This window comes from Cetorhinus maximus, chromosome 1 (genome assembly GCF_964194155.1).
Source record: "Cetorhinus maximus chromosome 1, sCetMax3.hap1.1, whole genome shotgun sequence".
Taxonomy (NCBI): Eukaryota; Metazoa; Chordata; class Chondrichthyes; order Lamniformes; family Cetorhinidae; genus Cetorhinus; species Cetorhinus maximus.
Window position 1 is genome coordinate 2,680,830 of NC_135879.1, and position 19,782 is coordinate 2,700,611.

General features: G+C 40.9%; 1 protein-coding gene across 2 annotated transcripts in view; it reads right to left on the reverse strand.

The window, feature by feature from the left end:
- Window positions 1–2,531: 2,531 nt before the first annotated feature.
- The window catches only part of uso1 (USO1 vesicle transport factor), a 70,054-nt gene continuing 52,803 nt past the window's right edge, over window positions 2,532–19,782 (reverse strand). For both annotated transcript variants that reach the window (XM_078566292.1, XM_078566234.1), the window contains 8 exons: window positions 18,234–18,415; window positions 17,967–18,088; window positions 14,020–14,155; window positions 12,788–12,966; window positions 11,301–11,378; window positions 8,409–8,525; window positions 5,817–6,032; window positions 2,532–3,748 (listed from right to left, as the gene is read on the reverse strand). In XM_078566292.1, coding sequence (XP_078422418.1) covers window positions 3,674–3,748; window positions 5,817–6,032; window positions 8,409–8,525; window positions 11,301–11,378; window positions 12,788–12,966; window positions 14,020–14,155; window positions 17,967–18,088; window positions 18,234–18,415 — 1,105 coding nt within the window. In that variant the 3' untranslated portion in view covers window positions 2,532–3,673. The remainder of the gene's footprint in view (window positions 3,749–5,816; window positions 6,033–8,408; window positions 8,526–11,300; window positions 11,379–12,787; window positions 12,967–14,019; window positions 14,156–17,966; window positions 18,089–18,233; window positions 18,416–19,782) is intronic.

Below are 19,782 nucleotides of genomic sequence, written 5' to 3' on the forward strand. Positions count from 1 at the left end.
TTTGTTTTTATCTATTTATATGGCTAGTCCAGTTCAGTTTGTGGTAATGTTAAGACCCAGGTTGATAGCATTATGCTGATTTCCTCACTAATGGGTGTCAAGAGAGGATGGTTAGATTCTCTCTTCTGTTGGGGATGGTCATCACCTGGTGCTTGTGTGGCATGAATGTTACTTGCCACTGGTCAGCCCAAGCCTGAATGTTGTCCAGGTCTTATTGCATGCAGGCAAGGACTGCTTCAGTATCTGAGGAGTTACAAATTAAATTTAACATTGCGCAATCATCAGCCAACATCTCCACTTCTGGCCTTATAAGGAAGCTGAAGATGGTTGGGCCTAGGACACTGCTGCACGAGTTCCTCAGGGTAATGTCCTGATTGAGATGATTGACCTCCGACAAGCACTACCATCTTCCTTTGTGCTAAAACAAAAGCAAAATACTGGGGATACTGGAAATCTGAAATAAAAACAAAATGCTGGAAAAACGCAGGCCTGGCAGCACCTGTAGAGAGAGTTAATGTTTCGAGACTCTTCAAATTCTCAAGTGTCATACAGACTTGAAACATTAACTGTTTCTCTCCACAGATGCTGTCAGACCTGCTGAGTTTTTCCACCATTTTCTGTTTTTATTCCTTTGTGCTCCAACTACTGGAGATTTTGCCCCCTAATTCCCATCAACTTGAATTTTACTAGAGCTCCTGGATGTCACACTCATTCAAGTGCTGCCTTGATGTCTAGAGCAGTCACTCTCACCTCACCTCTGGAACTCAGCTCTTTTGATCATGTTTGAATCAGGTCTGTAACGAAGCCGGGAACTGAATAATCCTGGTGGAATGTAAGTTCGAGATGTGTGAGCTGGTTACTGGTGAGTGTCACTTGATAGTGCGATTGATGGCCCCTTCCATCACTTTGCTGATAATTCAGAGTAGACTTACAGGACATAACTGGGCAATTTTCCATATTTTCCGGCAGATGTAGTGTTGTAGCTGTACTGGACCAGCTTGGCTAGTGGCATGGCTTGTTCTAGAGCACAGGTCTTTAGCACGGTTAGGGCCCATAGATTTTGTTTCATCCATCAGCTATTTCCTGCTATAGTGAATTGAATTGATTGGAGACTGGAATCTGTAATGGCTGGGACCTCAGGTATGAGGTGGAACATTCACTCATCTGACTTAAGATGATTGCAAATGCTTCAGCCTTGTCTTTTGCACTTATGCTAGGCTTCCCCATCTTTGAGGGTAGTGACTCTGTCTACCATCATTCATGACTGGTTAAGGCAGGATTGCAGAGCTAAGATTTTATCCATTGGCAGTGGGATCACTTAAGCCGTCTATTGCATGCTGCTTCTGATGATCAGCATGCACACAGTCCTGCATTATAGCATCGCAGGTTGACATCTCACTTTGTTATGCCTAGTGCTGCTCCTGGCACACACTCCTACACTTCTTATTGCATCTGGGTTGGTCCCTTTGCTTGAAGCTTTTGGTGGAGTGAGACATATTCTATGCCATGAGATTAAAAATTGTTACTGAAAACAATTCTGCTACTGATGGTTCACAGCACCTCATGGATGCCTTGTTTTGAGCTGAAAGATCTGTCCTGAAGCTATCCATTTTGTCTTTAATGAAGTTGGGACTGTTTTCCTTAGAGAAAGTGGAGAGAAGATTTGATAGGGTATGCAAAATCATGAGGAGTCTGGGCAGAATAGATAGGGGAGAAACTGTTCTCACTGGAGGAAGAATTGAGAACCTGAGGGCTCAGATTTAAGGTAATTGGCAAAAGCAGCAATGGCGACATGAAGGAGAGCGTTTTCATGGAGCAAGTGGTTAGGATGTGGAATGCATTGCCTAAGAGCATGGTGCAGACAGGTTCAACTCAGGCTTTCAAAAGGAATTGGATCATCATCTGAAATGGAAGAATGAACAGGGCTACAGGGAGAAGGCAGAAGAATGACACTATCAGAACTGCTCGTTCAGAGAGCCAGCACAGACATGATGGGCTGAATGACCTCCTTCTGTGCTGTAACGATTCTGTGATAATAAAACATCCCAAGGTGGTTTATAAGATATCGACACCAAGACACATAAGGAGACATCAGGGCAGGTGACTAGAAGTTTGGTCTATAAAGCAGGTTTAGGGAAATGTTTTATAGGATGAGAGAGAGAGAGAAAGAGATGGAGCGGTTTGGGGGAATTCCAGAGATTAGGGGCCAGGTGGCTGAAAACACAGCCGCCAATGTTGGCGTCACCAATGGAAATCAGAGGTGTGCAAGAGGCCAGAACTTGTTACTAGGTTTAAATACATGGGTGAGATGCGCAGTCAGCAGTTCAGTAGGCTGTTGCAATTATTAAAATCTCTCATGTTCTGTTTGGAAACTATCAGATCTCAAACTTCTCTCGTAACCCTTGCCAGGTCGAAAAGGAAATAACATTGAGAAATCAGATATTCACTGTACAACAATCATTTGACTCCATACTCAGTTAAAACATAATAGGATAGAATGGTAAAAAATTCCACTGCATGAAACTAGTGAAAACGTTTATCTGAAATTTCCTAGATATGAACTTTATTTCCAAAACACAATTACATTCTTTTTCTATAAAGTGTACTATCTCATTTTATTCCAATTTTGGCGTAACAGCCAATAAATTATATAAATCATACAGGATATTGTATCTCAGCAATACAGCTAATGTAGAAATAAATCTTTGTCTGTGGCATTGTCTGCAAACAATAATCGACATTAATGCAATACCTGCAATTCCAAACTGTTCAAACGTTGTTCAGTTATTAGCTTCTCGGCACATATTTCCATGCGTTGTTGAATTTGAGGGACAGAACACAGCTTTTGAACAATGCAAAGGCACACTAGATCCTCCGTGAATGACTGACTGATATAAATCAGGGTGATGACCAGTTCAGCTGTTTACCAGCACATGCCTCAATTCAGAAGGGCCGCCAAATTTTGGTGTGCCTCCAGATCCTGAGACACAATGCCTTGGAAACAACGCAAAGGTCGGCAAGATAGATGCCCCACATTTCACTCCTACAACACACTGCTCTCATGCTTGATGGATACATGGGTTTATGTAAATCAATGAAATGAATGGTGAAAGGCGGCCACTGTGATTCAATCAGTTCTTGTCACAGGAAAGTTGTGTAGGACATCTAGGTGCCCTGATTCTTGATCTGACATCTAGCCATTTTCTCAAGGGCTGCTTTTAAACACTAGGTTGGTCTGCAACCTCCCACAATAATGCATTCTCTAGAAAATACAACATATTGCAACATTGCTTCGGTTTAGACTTCCAAAATGCTGCAAGTTATACAGGCATAACTGTAGACTAAAGTTGGTGAGCTATTCTTCACTCCAATAATGAGTTGCTGCTTAGTGTACCATGAGGGAATGTTTTCAATTTATTTTTTTCCCTTGGAGAAAAACAACGTTGCTTTGTTAAAACTTTAATACTTTGAAAATTAAAAATTTCTCTCCTGCCTGGTAAGCAAACTTGTTAACTGGTAGAAGATACAATTGAACTAATTTCAAAACCCCTTTCCAAAAGAAAAACAAAATATTGTTAACTCTGCTTCTACATTATGCATTTTGTGGTAATAGAAGCCTTGACCATCTTTACATTTTATTTCCTTGTTCTGCCTTTGTGTGATCATAATACAATTAACTCGGTTCATAATCATCATCATCATCATCGTCTTCTTGGTCAGCAGACTCCAAATCATCTTCATCCTCAACCTGGATAAAACAATAGAAATTGTTTGCTATCGTACTACATTGCTTCAATAGATACTAAATAAACATTTGATTTTACAGTAAAAACATTACACATGGTGACTAATCACAACTGCAAATTAGCCCAAAATCATTCTCAAAATACTTATCCAAATCAATCAACATGATAACTTTTTTATGTGTTAATTAAACTTCATATTCCTAAACCTAAGCAAGTGTTTTTTTTTAAGTCTAATATTCTTACAATTATGCCTAACATACTACTAGCACATTTTTGATTTGTATGTAAATTATGCAGAATTTAAAGCCTAAGCCATTTGGATCAACAAGTCCATGCTCCACATGGGCTTCCTCCCACCCTACTTCATCTCACCCTATCATCAAATCCTTCTACTCCTTTCTCTGGGTGAATCCAGCTTCCCCTTTAACACGTATAAGCTATTGCCTCAATCACTCACCACCGTAGCAAGTTCCACATTCTCTCCACACTTTGGGAAAAGAAGTTTCTCCTGAATCTCCTATTGGATTTACTGTTGACGATCACACATTTGCGACTCCCTAGTTTTAGACTTATGTGCAAATATCTTCGTGGAATCAAAGGATAATACAATACAGGAGGCGACCATTTTGAAGAGCATTCCAGTTAGTCCCACTCACCCACTCTTTCCCCATATACCTGACATGTTCTCTCCTTCAAGTATTTGCCCAGATCCCTTTCAAAAGTTACTACTGACCATCAGACAGCGTACTCCAAATTGTTAAGTACATGTTGCCTCTGGTTCTTTTACCAATCGCCTTAAATCAGTGTCAACTGGTTATCAACCTTTCAGCCAATAGAAACAATTTCTCTTCATTTACTCCAACTAAATCTAAATGATTTTAAGCACCTCTCTCAAAGCCACTCTTAGCTTTCTCTAATCTAAAGAAGAACAATCCCCACTTTTCCAGTCTACCCAAGTAATTGTAACCCTCACTCCTGGAACCATTCTGGCAAATTGCTTCTGTACCTTGTTCAAAACTTCACATCCTTCCTAAAGAGTGGTGTCCAATCTAGACACCATACTCCAGCTGGGGCTGCACTAGTGTTCAACAAGGTTTGGCATAACTTCCTGGATTTTACACACCATGTCTCTATAAAGCGAAAGGTCCCATATGCTTTATTAACTTTGTTAATTGTCCTGCCAGCTTCAAAGATCCGTGTACAACCACCCCAGGAGGTGTCAGCTGTGGCTCAGTTCATAGCACCCTCGCCTTTGAATCAGAAGGTTGTGGGTTCATGTCCCACTCCCGGAAACCAAGAACTGTGAATGTACTCGAAAGAGTTACAATCTGTGACTGTTGATAACTCGAAAGTGTTACAACCACCCCAGGAGGTGTCAGCTGTGGCTCAGTTCATAGCACCCTCGCCTTTGAGTCAGAAGGTTGTGGGTTCATGTCCCACTCCCGGAAACCAAGAACTGTGAATGTACTCGAAAGAGTTACAATCTGTGACTGTTGATAACTCGAAAGAGTTACAACCACCCCAGGAGGTGTCAGCTGTGGCTCAGTTCATAGCACTCTCACCTTTGAGTCAGAAGGTTGTGGGTTCATGTCCCACTCCAGGACTTTGAACAAAAAAAAAGTCAAGAACTGTAAATGTACTCGAAAGAGTTACAACCACTCCAGGCCTCCCTCTTTCCTTGTACTACATGACCATATCAAACTCCTTCCTAAATGCTTCAACCATTTAAAATTCTACTCAACTGTAATGATTATCATACTACATAAGGATATTTAGCTTTAATTTCTGAATCAGAATAACAAATTCACTTCCAATTGGCCTAGTACAAATACGACATTACTGATAGACATATTTAAAGTAAATATAAATAGTTAAGACTAAGGTTGGTGTTTACAGTGCATTTGCCTGAACATGCTCATTGTCTAGCTTTAATTAGAGCAATTTTAGATTTGCTGCTGTAAATGAAGGACCAGATAAAACATGTACACAGTCTGTACTACACCCATATTAACTGGCCTAGCAAAAACCCATGTAGTCATTAAAATATTGATGCTGCTACATCATACATACTGGCTCTCCAAGTTCTTTGAGCTTGTTCTTAAATCCAAAGATTTTCTGGTCCTGGTCTGCGAGAAGTACCAACAGATCATCCTGTTCCTTCTTTGATTCCGTCACCTCTTGCTGGAGTTTTCTCTTGTCAGTTTCAAGAATGGCAACTGTACTAGTTGTTGAGGCAAGCTGCTGATTCAGGGTCCTTTGCTCCTCAGTCAAGAGCTTTACCTGGTCCTGTGCATATGAATCAAACACAATAATCCCAGATGAAGCTGCAATGTTAATACCTAGTTTAACCCTCAAACTCATGCTGCATTCCCTGCACTGATTAGTGCATGAAGGCTTTTCTCATTAGAGCTATGTGATTAACAGGCAGTCGGATAGAGGTGCTCAAAACTTGGAAGGTTTTTTTTTAATATTCATCCTTAGGATGTGAGCACCACTAGCAAGGCCAGCATTGATTGCCGATGTTACGAAAGTATAATAATTTTCATAATATTTTTCTGGTTTATTGTAAAGTAGGTTTATGGGGGTAAGTATAGTTGGTTGTGTGTGATTTAATTACATTTGGAGTGAGGTAGACTGCAAGTTTAGAATTATCAAAAAGCTAGATGTAGAAATATGCTTGAAATGCTAATGAATAAGCATAGATGCTGGCTTAGCATGTAAGGTGTGAAGGGGAATTGCATTTTTAGATAAACGAAGGGATTGCTTGGATTTCAAAGGGATGTTAGTCTGCTTACAACTAGCCAGATAAGCAAGGCTAAGGAATGTGTTTATTTTTCCCAAAGGTTACTGACAATATCATCAACATGAAGCTTTTTATATTATGGGAAATGTGCCATTCCAAAAATGTACGAAACAATGGAATTTACATATTAAAGTGGGAGAAACATATATAAAGGGGAATGAAAGGCTATGTGAGGAGGGCCATGTAAGATCTAACAGGAGTGTGCGAAACAGCCTTCAAGAAGCCTCCAGCCATTTATGCATAAGTCGACTATGTCCAGTAACTGAAGTTGGAGAAAGGCATTTGGAATTCCACTGTCAAGTGGGTACTGTGTTAACTTGGTTTTGTTTTTAAATCTAAAATCTATTTTGGGCTATTGCCTTAAAGGGGGTGTGTAACTGGGAGTCAGGTTAATTAGGAATTTTAGAAGCAGTTACAGTATTAAGTAATTGTGGTATTATGTATGTGCTTGAAATCTTTCATTTTGTTAATAAATATTTTAATTTAATTTTTTAAAATCTCTAAAGGCCTTGGTGGACTCATTACTTCTGAATTCAGCGTACACATCTCATAATAAATACAAATTGCAAAACTGTTGTAATAGCGCAACCAAGTTTCCCTTGTAGATTTGGTCCACCTGACACACATCATCTGCCACGTCCTAACACCAATCTTTAATTGCCCTTGAGAAATGGGGTGATGGGATGTGTGAAACTCATTCTGATGGTTTAGAAGATGTTAATCTGATCACTTCTATTTATAGTAATAAAATGATAGAAAGTGTGTGAGCAATATATCATGGCAAGTAAATGATTAGAATAGATTGAGTGGGTCTAAGTGAATTTTGCTGGCTCCATGTTGTTTCTCTGATGCCACTTGTATATATCTTTGATGTATTATGATTTTGGGTAGTATATATGGAATATAGAGATCAAAGTTAGAATTACTGTAAAAGTTGCTGTTCACATACTGGAATCGTGAAGTGCAATACAGCTGAGTAAACATACCAGAACGTGTAGTATGCTATCTCAATAAAAATCTGATCTTGTATTGTTATAACTGAATGCATGTGCACTTTAATGTTTAAAGCAACGAGACAAGTCAGAATAACAAAGCAGCTCAACACAAATAACATTTAGAATTAAACCATAACCATAATGCACAATTTAAGCACCACTCACATAAACGTATTTCAATTTGAAAGCTAAAAACAAAAAGCTAAAAGCTACTGCGGATGCTGGAAATCCAAAACAAAATAAAAACAGAATTACCTGGAAAAACTCAGCAAGTCTGGCAGCATCGGCGGAGAAGAAATCAGTCAACGTTTCGAGCCCTCATGGCCCTTCAGCAGAACTGAAGCATAGTTTCAACAAGGGAGAAATATAAATTGGTTTAAGGTGGGTGGGGGGGAAGAGACACATTGAGGGTGTGGTGTGAGCAGATAATCAAAAGATGTCAGAGACAAAAGGGTCAAAGAGGTGTTGAAGGTGGTGGTCTTTGTCTGAGAAAAGTGCTAATTAAGAATGCAAGACAGGAATATCCTGTCTTGCATTCTTAATTAGCACTTTTCTCAGACAAAGACCACCACCTTCAACACCTCTTTGACCCTTTTGTCTCTGACATCTTTTGATTATCTGCTCACACCACACCCTCAATGTGTCTCTTCCCCCCCACCCACCTTAAACCAATTTATATTTCTCCCTTGTTGAAACTATGCTTCAGTTCTGCTGAAGGGCCATGAGGGCTCGAAACGTTGACTGATTTCTTCTCCGCCGATGCTGCCAGACTTGCTGAGTTTTTCCAGGTAATTCTGTTTTTATTCAATTTGAAAGCTGTTCAGTTTAGTAGAAATAGACACAATAGACTAATTTATAACCTACCTTTAACTTTTGATTTTCATCATCCAATGCTGATAGTCTGCTTTCGAGCTGTGTGATCTTCATTAATGCAGAAGCACTGTCATTATCCCCTGATGCAGCTTCTGCTATGGCTACAGGCTTTAAATAGGGTGTCAAAGTGCAAGTGAACAAGTTTAAATTGTTGTAAATTAATTCACAAAAAAAATGCTATTGCCATTACTTGTATACTGGCTTGTAGCAATGATTATAAACTTTTCAGTGGAAGTTAAAAAAGTTGAAAGTTTCAATGAAATCTTAGTGTAAAATTTTTCTGCACAAGGCATCACAACAGTTTTTGATGGACTTCAAGACTTCTTTTGAAGGTCTTCTAAAGTTGTACCGTTCCTACTACCAACAGTTGTAAACTCAGTGCTTCTAGCCTTACCCTTGTATTAAGGATGGGCAACAAATGCTGGCCTTGCTAGCAATGCTCACATCCAATGAAAGAATTAAAAAAAAATTGTTCAGTGGTGTTTGGGAAATGCTAAACCTCACCATGCCCAAGGAGAGAAACAAAACTACTTTGAACAGAGGTTAATTTAAGTTACAGATTAATCTGGAACCACTGAAAATCTTTATAATGGTTCTACCCATTACAATGCGGCTGGAGCTTCTACGCTCAATGCAGGGATCAGTAAGAAAACCTTAGGTTACCTTCAGTAGATAGGCTTCCTTACTCTTTGAATGCATTTGCTTATCCAATTAATGACTTTGAGTTAGCACTCAAACGGTATCTATATTTTAATGAGTGACATCATACCAGATAAATTAGCCAATGCTAATGCACTCCTGTTTTGACAGAAGAAATATTGTTTGTGGGGGGGGGTAGGTGGCAGAAAAGACACACATGGGGCACGAATGGCACAAAAATGCATTCAACCTTCCCCCCACCCACCCCCGAGACCTTTGTTTTCATTCACTAATCCTTCGCATACAAAGGAATGATAGAAAAAGGGGGGCAGGGGTGGGGGCGAGGACAGAACCAGGTTCAGCTGTGATGCCATTCCTGGTTAAACAGCACCAACACCCAGTCTGGTCTCACATGCAGAATGGGCAAAAGAGAGATTCCAGAAAGCAGCAGCATTTTAACAGCAGGAGGGAAAATTTACATAGGGTGTAATTGCAGGGTGTTACTGAAGTTAAGGTTTTGGAGCAGGCTATTTCAGAAGCACAGCCAGGCCTAAAACTCAACCGGGCGATAACTAACTAAGCAAAAAACAACTTTTCAAGGAAAGACTTGCTAACATTAATGGTGTTTTTAAAAAATAGCTGTGATGGCTGTAATTTCTAGAAATTGCTGGATTAATTTCTGTTACAATACATGGGATTAAGTTTATCTAGAATCATTTGCATAATCTAGTGTTTCCATCGAATCTATTTGCCAATACTCAGTTTGGGGGCAGGGGGGAGGACAGAGAGGTGGAGAAATCTCACCCAAATCAACACTCTTCATAATGTTATGGCAATGGTACAGAATTCATCACTCACACCTTTCCTGGTATATTAACACTTTGTGAGATGCTCTTAATTCACCGGCTACAACCAATTGCAAATCCAGTGCTCCTCGCAGATCTATCTAACGGTTCAAAAAAATCTCTCCAGGGACAATCCAAGTTATGGGTTCACATACAAAAAAGTATCTTGCATTTTTCTCTCTTTCCAGGGCCAATTGGCTTGGTGTACATTTCAAGCAGTGTTTTTGTTTTTATTTCACAGTTCAGGTTTGGAAAAGTAAAATCTAGGTACACAATTAGGCTTTGTGATAATCTTTACAGTTCAAGTGGACAAGCATTTACTTGGCCATGTTCCTTTACTGTAATCACACCATCTCCAGAATACAGAGGGCTGATTTAATGCAATAAGACAAATATAAAAACCTGAGATTTCCTAAATTGGTACCGACAGGGCATATCCCGTCCCTTGACAGGCTCTTTATCTCCACCTTTGGGGAACTGAACGTTTCCCAAATCTGAAGGAAAAATAGGCCCTCGTTTCTTTAAGAAGAGGGATCAAGGAGATTTTCATCAGATGGTTATATATTTTCTAAATGTATTATCTACAACGTAATTACCATGCTTGATTCCCAATTTTCAGAAAACCCACACACTGTGCAAATGCTTCATATACTTGTATTGGTGAATGTGTTGTGTGTCCAGAAGTCTTCCTTGTCAGGTGGCATGCTACCACATCAGGTGGAATGGTGCGTTATTGCACCCTACCATGGAGCACTAAGGAGTGGATTTAGAGATGTGATTCAGCACCTGACACCATTGCAGTCTCTGAAAGTATCAAGCCCAAGGTCAAGTGCGACCCCAGAGACTGAAACAAAGTGTAAAAGAAGTCACCAACAGACAGCTCTTGCATGGTTCACACTAATCAGCTCAGAACAAGATTGGCTGAGACCTCAGAGTGGATCACTTGGCTACTTAGATGATGTTAGTGAACAGCCTGAGTGAAAGGGGGAATGAATATTGAAGAATCTTGAAGTAAAGAAATGCAAGTTTGAGGCTTTGCAAAAAAAAACAATCCTGTTTGCACAACTCCTGCAATCAACTCACGCTGAGAAAATTAATAGGTGAAAAATGAACTTATTAATGACAGCAGTTAACTGTGATTAAATCACAGCCTTAGTACTTTTAGGAATGTTTTTGTTGGGAAGATAATAATTAGTTCCTTAGTGATAATATGCATGATATCTGACAGATTCTGCAGAGTTCTAGTGATCTTTGTGTAACAAATAACTATTAATGAAGTTATACTGGTTAAATATATTAGAATGATCAAAAATCTAATCCTAGTGGCATGCACTCAGGGGTTTAAAAATCCATTTAAAATGTGCACATTTATAAATAAAATATAGGAAAGAAGCCCTACCTTGTGCAGTTCTGTTGTTTGTTCACCAGCAGGATCCAAGCAGCCTTCACCTGTATTTCCTGTTGTCTGATTAGTCCTCTACAGAATCAGTTAAACCAGATACCTCTCAGTTGTTTATCCACTTTGCACTTTCTACCGTATAGAGCTATGATGCAATGTTAATAGGTGCAGACTGATCAACTCAAAAAGAATCAGATGCAACTTAAAAATGCACTTTCTGTAATCAAATTAAAATTCACAAATACATAAACAAATCATGGCTGCCAAAACACCAACCTGCGACTCAGAGCAGAAGCAACGGTCAGGTCAAATGGCCCATAAAAACACCATGGCTGAGAATAGATCTTGTGTGCTTCAGCGAGTCAAGGGATATAGGGAGCAGGCAGGAAAATGGAGTTAAGGCAGAAGATCAGTCGATCATATTGAATGGTGGAGCAGGTTTGAATATGATCTACTCTATTTTTTAATGTTAAGAGAACACTGGTATCAGTATAGTCTCTCAACCGGGAAGAATAGACAAGAGCATGGAACTCAGTCCAGTTGAAGAGTAGATAGTGTACGTTTAATTTGCCACAGCCTGGATTGCAAAGCAGACCAGATATGCATAAAATATTCCCAAGAGCCTAAACAGCTTTAATTGAATTCCAATTTAATTGCTGGTGCAGACTGATGTGATCAAGAGGCATTCCGTTGGATTAAGTGAAATTGAACACGCATGGCCACAAAAACAATCCCCAAGCAAAACAATCTATAATGTCACACTAAAGTAGCAGGTTTATTCATAACAAAGGAACTGTGATCACTTTGGGTGAGGGGGTCCTACTGAGTTTGGGTTATGGCAGGCTGCTTAGGCAGAGTGAAAGGGAATATACTTGTAGTACCCAATTTATTGTGCAATACAGGAATATGAGGAGAAACATGTCTTGCTTCCCAGAAGTTACATTCCTCATCTTGATAACTGGGTGAACGGTGGGGGGGTGGGGGGGATGAGAGAAAGAAAAATCACCCAATGATCCCTTTCCTCGAATCACAGAATCTTAAAGCAAAGGAGGCCAACTTAGTCCCACACCTCAGCCTTCTCCCCATTGCCCCATAAATTAGACTTTTCGAGCACATGTGATTTGAAAACTCCGGGTTTGTTTCCACTATCCTTTAAGATAGTGTATTTAACAGCCCTCTGAAAAAGACTCTCATTTCCCCTTAAATTCTTTTTGCCACTTATTTGAAATCCATGATTCTGGCTACTGACCCACTTGCCAGAGGAAACAGTTTCTCTCCACCGGCTACATCAAAAACCCTCACCACCTTGAATACCTGTAGTTAATCTACCCTTAACCTTCTCAGTTTATCATTTACAAGCAAGCAACGCTTCTGAAAGGACGTTCTGGGCTGCAGATCTGTTCTCACGTGCAATCTCATCCTTGGCCTGAACTAGAAGCCAGTGAGAAGTGTTATATTTAATGGGTAAAATATCAAATAGTTTGTACCAGTTTATCAATCACAGACTCCTTTTCAGCCAGCTGCCCTTCTAATACATCATGCTGCTTTTTCAGTTCTTCGATCTCTTCTCGTAACCTTCCAATTTCTTCTGCCTCAGCCTTGGGCTGGATGCCATTGATCTGCGCTGCTTCATTGTGAATGTGATGTTGGCTGTCTAGGGGTTTACCTAAGCAACAAAATTAGCACGCTGACTTACTGAACTAGTAATAATCAAAGCAAGGTCTGCAATGCCATTCTGCAAAACAGCTTGAACGTATGGATATCATGTTGACAGTGACATGTACAAGAACAAAACGTAATTTTGTAAAATTTTGAGGTCAGGAGTAAAACTTTGCAATGCATTAACAAGAATTGAAACATTCCAACCGCCCTTTGAAGTTTACAGATGGCCTGATTTTCATTTGTCACCTTTTCTTTTTCCTGTACCAGTTAAGCTTCTAAGAACCAACTTCAACGTACTTGGGTGTTGTTTAGATTTGGAGAAGCAGCTCAGCTGCAGCCCATACATCAGTGGTTTGTTTTCTTTTCACCAATGCTCAATTTAAAAATGGGGATTAATAAAAAAACTCAAGGAAAAGTACTGTGGCTCAAAAATGCAAAGAAAATAACGCCACCCCTGGAAGATAAACATATTCTACCCCTGGAAGATAAACATATTCTACCCCTGGAAGATAAACATATTCTCACTGAATGGTCAGACAATCCTAAAAACAACTACTCCTTTGGAGGGAAGGGGTGGCAGTCTAACCAGCTTGTTGTTTCCAAATGATAAGAAACTGTGTAAACAGTGGATCCTCACCTAGTTTACGGGACACTTATTTACACAATGCTAAAATTGGTTCTCAACATGTGCCCTAAACTATTGGCAACAATGGCCAAAACAAAAGAATTAATTGTGGAATCTCCAGAATGTCGTTGATAATTGTGTCCTAAAAGAATCATGCTTTATGTCTGTTGATTAGCATGTTTTCCATCTGCTTATAATTCAACTAAATCTAAAGAAACTCATTATGATAGAAAAACAATTTGTTCGTTTGTAAGTGCTTTACAATGATGTCTTAAAAATTTTGTAGAGACTCAAGGGAGAGGAGGAAAATCACGTTACATTGTAATTGTCCCTATGCATTCCTGAAAATCTGCACTCTTCCTAAATGTGTTACTGTGCCTTGGATATTAAAGAGAGAAAAGTTAGATGGGATTGTTTTACACTGCATCATACCTTGTACTTTGAGAAGATTGTACTGGTCCCGCAACTGCTGAATCTGGGATGTCTGTTGTGTTATCGTTGTTTGACCCTGTTCATTCTGGCTGGTCAAGGCAGCTACTTGTTTCTTCAATTCATTCAGCTGCATATCCTGTATTTCAATGAAAGATGGGCAAATTTTTTTATACTAGCATAGAATCATAAAATTGTACAACACGGACGGCTGTTCAGCCCATCGTGTCCGTGCCAACCATTTGGCAGAGCTATCTAAAAAGCACCACTCATTCTGCTCTTTCCCCATAATCAAGCAAATGTTCAAGTATTTATCCAATTTATTTTGAAAATTATTGGTGAATCTGCTTCCTCCACACTTTCAAGCAGTGCATTCGAAATCCTAACAACTCACTGTGTAAAAGGTTTTCCCTCATGTTGCCACTGGCTCTTTTATTAATCGCCTTATGTCTGTGTCATCTGATTACTGAGCCCCTCTGGCAATGAAAATTCTATCGTCACACTCCATAGGAAAAACATTCTAGTTTCAGGTCCCCATACAATACTTGGAATGCTTAATGAAGACACTGACATCTGAAATCACCTGCAAGAAACTGAATCTTTTAAGCAGTGCCAACAGAAAACAGGGAAGGCAGTGACATAGTGGCATTGTCACTGGGCTAGTAATCAAGGGACCCAGGGTAATGTTCTGGGGATCTGGGTTCGAATCCCACATGGCAGATGGTGGAATTTGAATTCAATCAATACAAGCCTGGAATTAAAAGGCTAATAATGAATGCCGTAAAAACCTATCTGGTGCGCTGAATCGGCCATCCTTACCTGCCCTAGCCTGTATGTGACTCCAGACCCACAGCAATGAGGCTGTCCTCTGAAATGGCCTAACAGGCCACTAAGTTGTAACAAATTGCTAGAAAGTCAATAAGGAATGAAACTGGAATGACCTCTCAGCCTCAAACTAGGCACCGGAAATGGCAATGACAATCCCTGTTGACCCTGCAAAGTCGTCCTTATGAACATCTAGTGGTTGGGCGGGGGGGCACAATTTTCTGCCGTAATTGGGAGAGCTGTCTTCCAGGCTAATCAAGCAACAGCCTTACATTGTCATACTCACGGAATCATACCTTACAGATCATGTCCCACCACCATCACCATCCCTGGCTATGTACTGTCCCATCGGCAGGACAGGCCCAACAGAGATGGCAATCACAGAGAGAGTGGTTTTCAGTTGACTCCGTACCCCATGAAGTCTCACGGTGAATGGTGGTGGACAATTAAACAACTCACTGGAGGTGGAAGCTCTACAAATATCCCCATCCTCAATGATGGGGGAAGCCCAGCATATCAGTGCAAAAGATAAGGCTGAAGCATTTTCAACAATCTACAGCCAGAAGTGCCGAGTGGATGATCCATCTCGGCCTCCCCTGTTAGGCTCTGGCATCACAGATGCCAGTCTTCAGCTAATTTGATTCACTATGTGACATCAAGAAACAGCTGAAGGCACTGGACACCGCTAAGGTTATTGGCACTGGCAATATTCCAGCAATAGTACTGCAGATTTGTGCTCTAGAACTTGCTGTGCCAATAGCCAAGCTGTTCCAGCACAGCTACAACACTGGCATCTACCTGGCAACGTGGAATGTTATGGTACAGCTGATGGTAAATGCTGAGCTGTTCATATCCCATTGGGAAACTTGAAACAACTTTCACAACTTGTTTTACAATTTGCATAAAATTTCAAGATGCATGGCTTGAATTCAGTAGTAGTATGACCACCAAGTCTTATAGGTTTTTACAAAACTAGATTAAATATTTATTAATAAGAGAAATGATTTTAAACAGATACATAGGTCTACAAATTACTTCTATGATAACTTCTAAATCCCCTACTTAATCTGATTCCCAGTTACATACACTTTCGTTAAGGCAACAGTAAGACACATAGATTTTAAATGACCCAGGCAAGGTGACACACTATACTCTGAACCAGTCGAATTCAAAGTGAGTTTTCTTAACTTCAGTTCTTTGAAAACAGCAGCTTGAGGAATAGGTGCTTTTCACACTTGGTGGATCTTAATGCCTACCCTTACCCACAGTCTTCGCTCCTTAATACACATTTTGCCCTTTGAATGAAAGTTCCCATTGTTTCACTTTATCTTTGGACTTCAACTTTCCGATAATAAAAATCTCGCACTAGGTTTTACCAGTAATCTTTGGGAAAAATAAACACACTGCTTCTAAACTTCACCTGGCTAGGTGACACATTTCATTCCTCCTTTGAAAACAAGCTAATCTGGTTTATTTAAAAGTGCAAATGTCTTTTTTACACCTTACATTCTAAACTTCCCCCATGTTTACATCAAAGCCTTCAGATTAGTTGCCTTTAATCCAATTAAAGACACACACACACCACTATTTTACAATAATTCTTGTAATGTTATTGGAATTGATAATATCTTCCTGACAGGAAAATTGCCCAGGCATGCTCTGTCCACAAAAAGCAGGACAAATCCAACCCGGCCAATTACCACCCCATCAGTCTACTCTCGGTCATCAGCAAAGTGATGGAAGTGGGTGGGGGGGGTCATCAACAGTGCTATTAAGCAGCACTTGCTTAGCAATAACTTGCTCACTGACGTTCAGTTTGAGTTCCGCCATGGTCACTTAGCTCCTGCCCTCAGAACAGCCTTGGTTCAAACATGGACAAAAGAGCTGAACTCCAGAGTGAGGTGAGAGTGACTGCCCTTGGCATCAAAGCAGCATTTGACCGAGTGTGGCATCAAGGAGCCCTAGCAAAACTGGACACAATGGGAATCAGGAGGAAAACTCTCTGCTGGTTGGAGTCATACCTAGCACAAAGGAAGATGGTTGTGGTTGTTGGGAGTCAATCATCTCAGTTCCAGGATATCACTGCAGGAGTTCCTCAGGGTAGTGTCCTAGGCCCAACCACCTTCAGCTGCTTCATCAGTGACCTTCCTTCCATCATAAGGTCAGAAGTGGGAACGTTCGTTGTTGATTTGCACAACGTTCAGCACCATTCGCGACTCCTCAGATACTGAAGCAGTCCATGTCCAAATGCAGCAAGACCTGGACAATATCCAGGTTTGGGTTGACAAGTGGCAAGTAACATTTGTACCACACAAGTGCCAGGCAATGACCATCTCCAACAAGAGAGAATCTAACCATCGCCCCTTGACATTCAATTGCGCTGCCATTGCTGAATCCCCCACTAACAACATCCTGGGGTCACCACTGACCAGAAACTGAACTGGACTAGCCATATAAATACTGTGGCTACAAGAGCAGGACAGAGGCTAGGAATCCTGCAGCAAGTAACTCACCTCCTGACTCCCCAAAGCCTGCCCACCATCTACAAGGCACAAGTCAGGAGTGTGATGAAATACACTCCACTTGCCTGGATGAGTGCAACTCCAACAATACTCAAGAAACTTGACCCCATCCTGGACAAAGCAGCCCACTTGATTGGCACCACATCCACAAACATTCACTCCCTCCACCATCAACGCACAATGGCAGCAGAGTGTACCATTTATAAGACGTACTGCACAAACTCACCAAGGCTCCTTAGGCAGCCCTTCCAAGCCCTAAATCTCTACCACCTACAAGTACAAGGGTAGCAGATGCATGGGAACTCCACCACCTGCAAGTTCCCTTCCAAGCCACACACCATCCTGACTTGGAAATATATCATCGTTCCTTCACTATTGCTGGGGGAAAATCCTGGAACTCCCCTCTTAACAGTACTGTGGGTGTACCTACACAACATGGACTGCAGCAGCTCAAGGCAGCAGCTCACCACCACCTTCTCAGGGGAAATTAGGGATGCGCAATAAATGCTGACCTAGCCAGCGACGCACACATCCCATGAACAAATTTAAAAAACCATTAGACAGTCTTGGGCCATGTAGTTTAAATCTGTGTAAAGTTATTACCTGTTCACGGATAAGTTCCTTGTATTGACTGACTATACTGTCATGTTGCTCCAATGACTTCTTCACTTCCTCTTCCTTCTTCTCATCCTCACTGGATTTTTGGACAGCCTTTGTTATAAGAACTAATTGGAAACAGAAATTGAAAAATTGGTTGAGGAGCAGTGCGGGAAGAAACAGCGGGTAAGGTGATAGATAAAGTGAAGGTGCAGAGTTGAACAGCTTCATACTGGTAGCAGCTAGCTTCATAGTTAAGTTAGCGAAGTTTACCTTCTAATTCTTTAACTAATTTGGTGAACTCGTGGTCAAACAGCATTTGCTCTGGGCTGCTGTAGCTGGGCTGGGGTTTCTGACCAGCTCGAGAGTACAGCTCATGTTTGCTGATGTAAGCCAGCTTCTCAATGAAAATTTCTTTCCCGATCCTCTTCTCTATGAGCTGTTTTAGCTTTTCCCTGTATGAAGAGAGGAATGAATTGAACTTTCCATGTGGTTAATACAGCGAAGACCACTTACCAGACGGTCTTCTGAGAAGGATAACGAGAGCGCAGGAATTTCAGAAGCCATTAATTTTTAATGCACTGTATAAATACATTGGAGTGTTTAATGAATCTACTTCTGGATTATTTTACAACCGTTTATGCAATCCAAAAATAATCAAGAACCTGGGCAAAAATAAGACAGAGGCTGCAAACATAATGGGGGGAATTTTACCTTGGGGTAGTGGCCTCATTCCTGGTCAGGGCAATCCTGCCACATGAGGCCGGCAAGCCCCAAGTTGATTTTATAGTTATTGGGCTGTTAATTGGCTCGGGGTAAGACTTCTGCTGCCGGACAATCAGTTGGTTGGCAACTGTCTCATTCCAGCACCGGCACTAAGAGTGGTAGCCACTGCTGGGGCTACAGACAGTCCCCAACAAAGAGGAGCTGGATATCAGGGAAGAGTCTGGCGTTTCACTCAGGCCAGGCTGGCAGACTCTGGTGAGAGGGTTGGGGCCAGGTCCTGCAGGGTGGAGGGGCCTCTATTGCAGCACAGAGGGCTCAAACAGGAGGCACGCCAACCCAGTCTGCAACAAGGCCATCAGATCACCACACAAGCTGGGCACCCGTTGCAGGAGGCAGCTCGCAAGTAACAACTGATTAGCTACTTAGGGGACTCAATTGGCCCAAGGGCAAGCAGGCCACTTGATCTAATGTCTCCCCTGCCTGCCAATCCACTCCCAGGCTGGTTTGAAATAATGGGAACTAGACATGGCTTTTTTTGTTTTGATACTGGAATTGACTAGATTTTAAGCGTTGTAGAAGAAAGCAGAAGCATCAAATGGCTAAAGGCCATTAGACCTATACATTTGGATTTTGTTGACATTGTCCCACAACAAGAAAGTATTGGAGACCTAGAAAAGTTTTTCAGGAAGCTCTTCTGAAGCTAGCAACAACTTGTCACTAGCAATACCATGACGATGAAGACAACGAGGATTACCAGTAACATGGAAACACCAGTCTTCATGGGAATCTCTGTAATACATTGGTTTCCTCAATCATTTGACATCGCCAATAGGTCAGGGTTCAAAAATTAACACAGCAATCAGCAAGACAGTTGAGGCTTTATGGTTTCATTCCAAGATCTGGATCTTGGAGATTATTACCATGAATGCTAAACTCAATCTATAAAATGGACAATGCATGTGGAGCACGTTGACAGGCCTGATACTTTCTGCACTCAAATGCTCAAGACAAATAATGAAGATACAAATATATAAAAATGGTGTTTACCACAACACATTTCTTGCTTTCTCAAGGTGCCCAACCAACCCCATTCTTC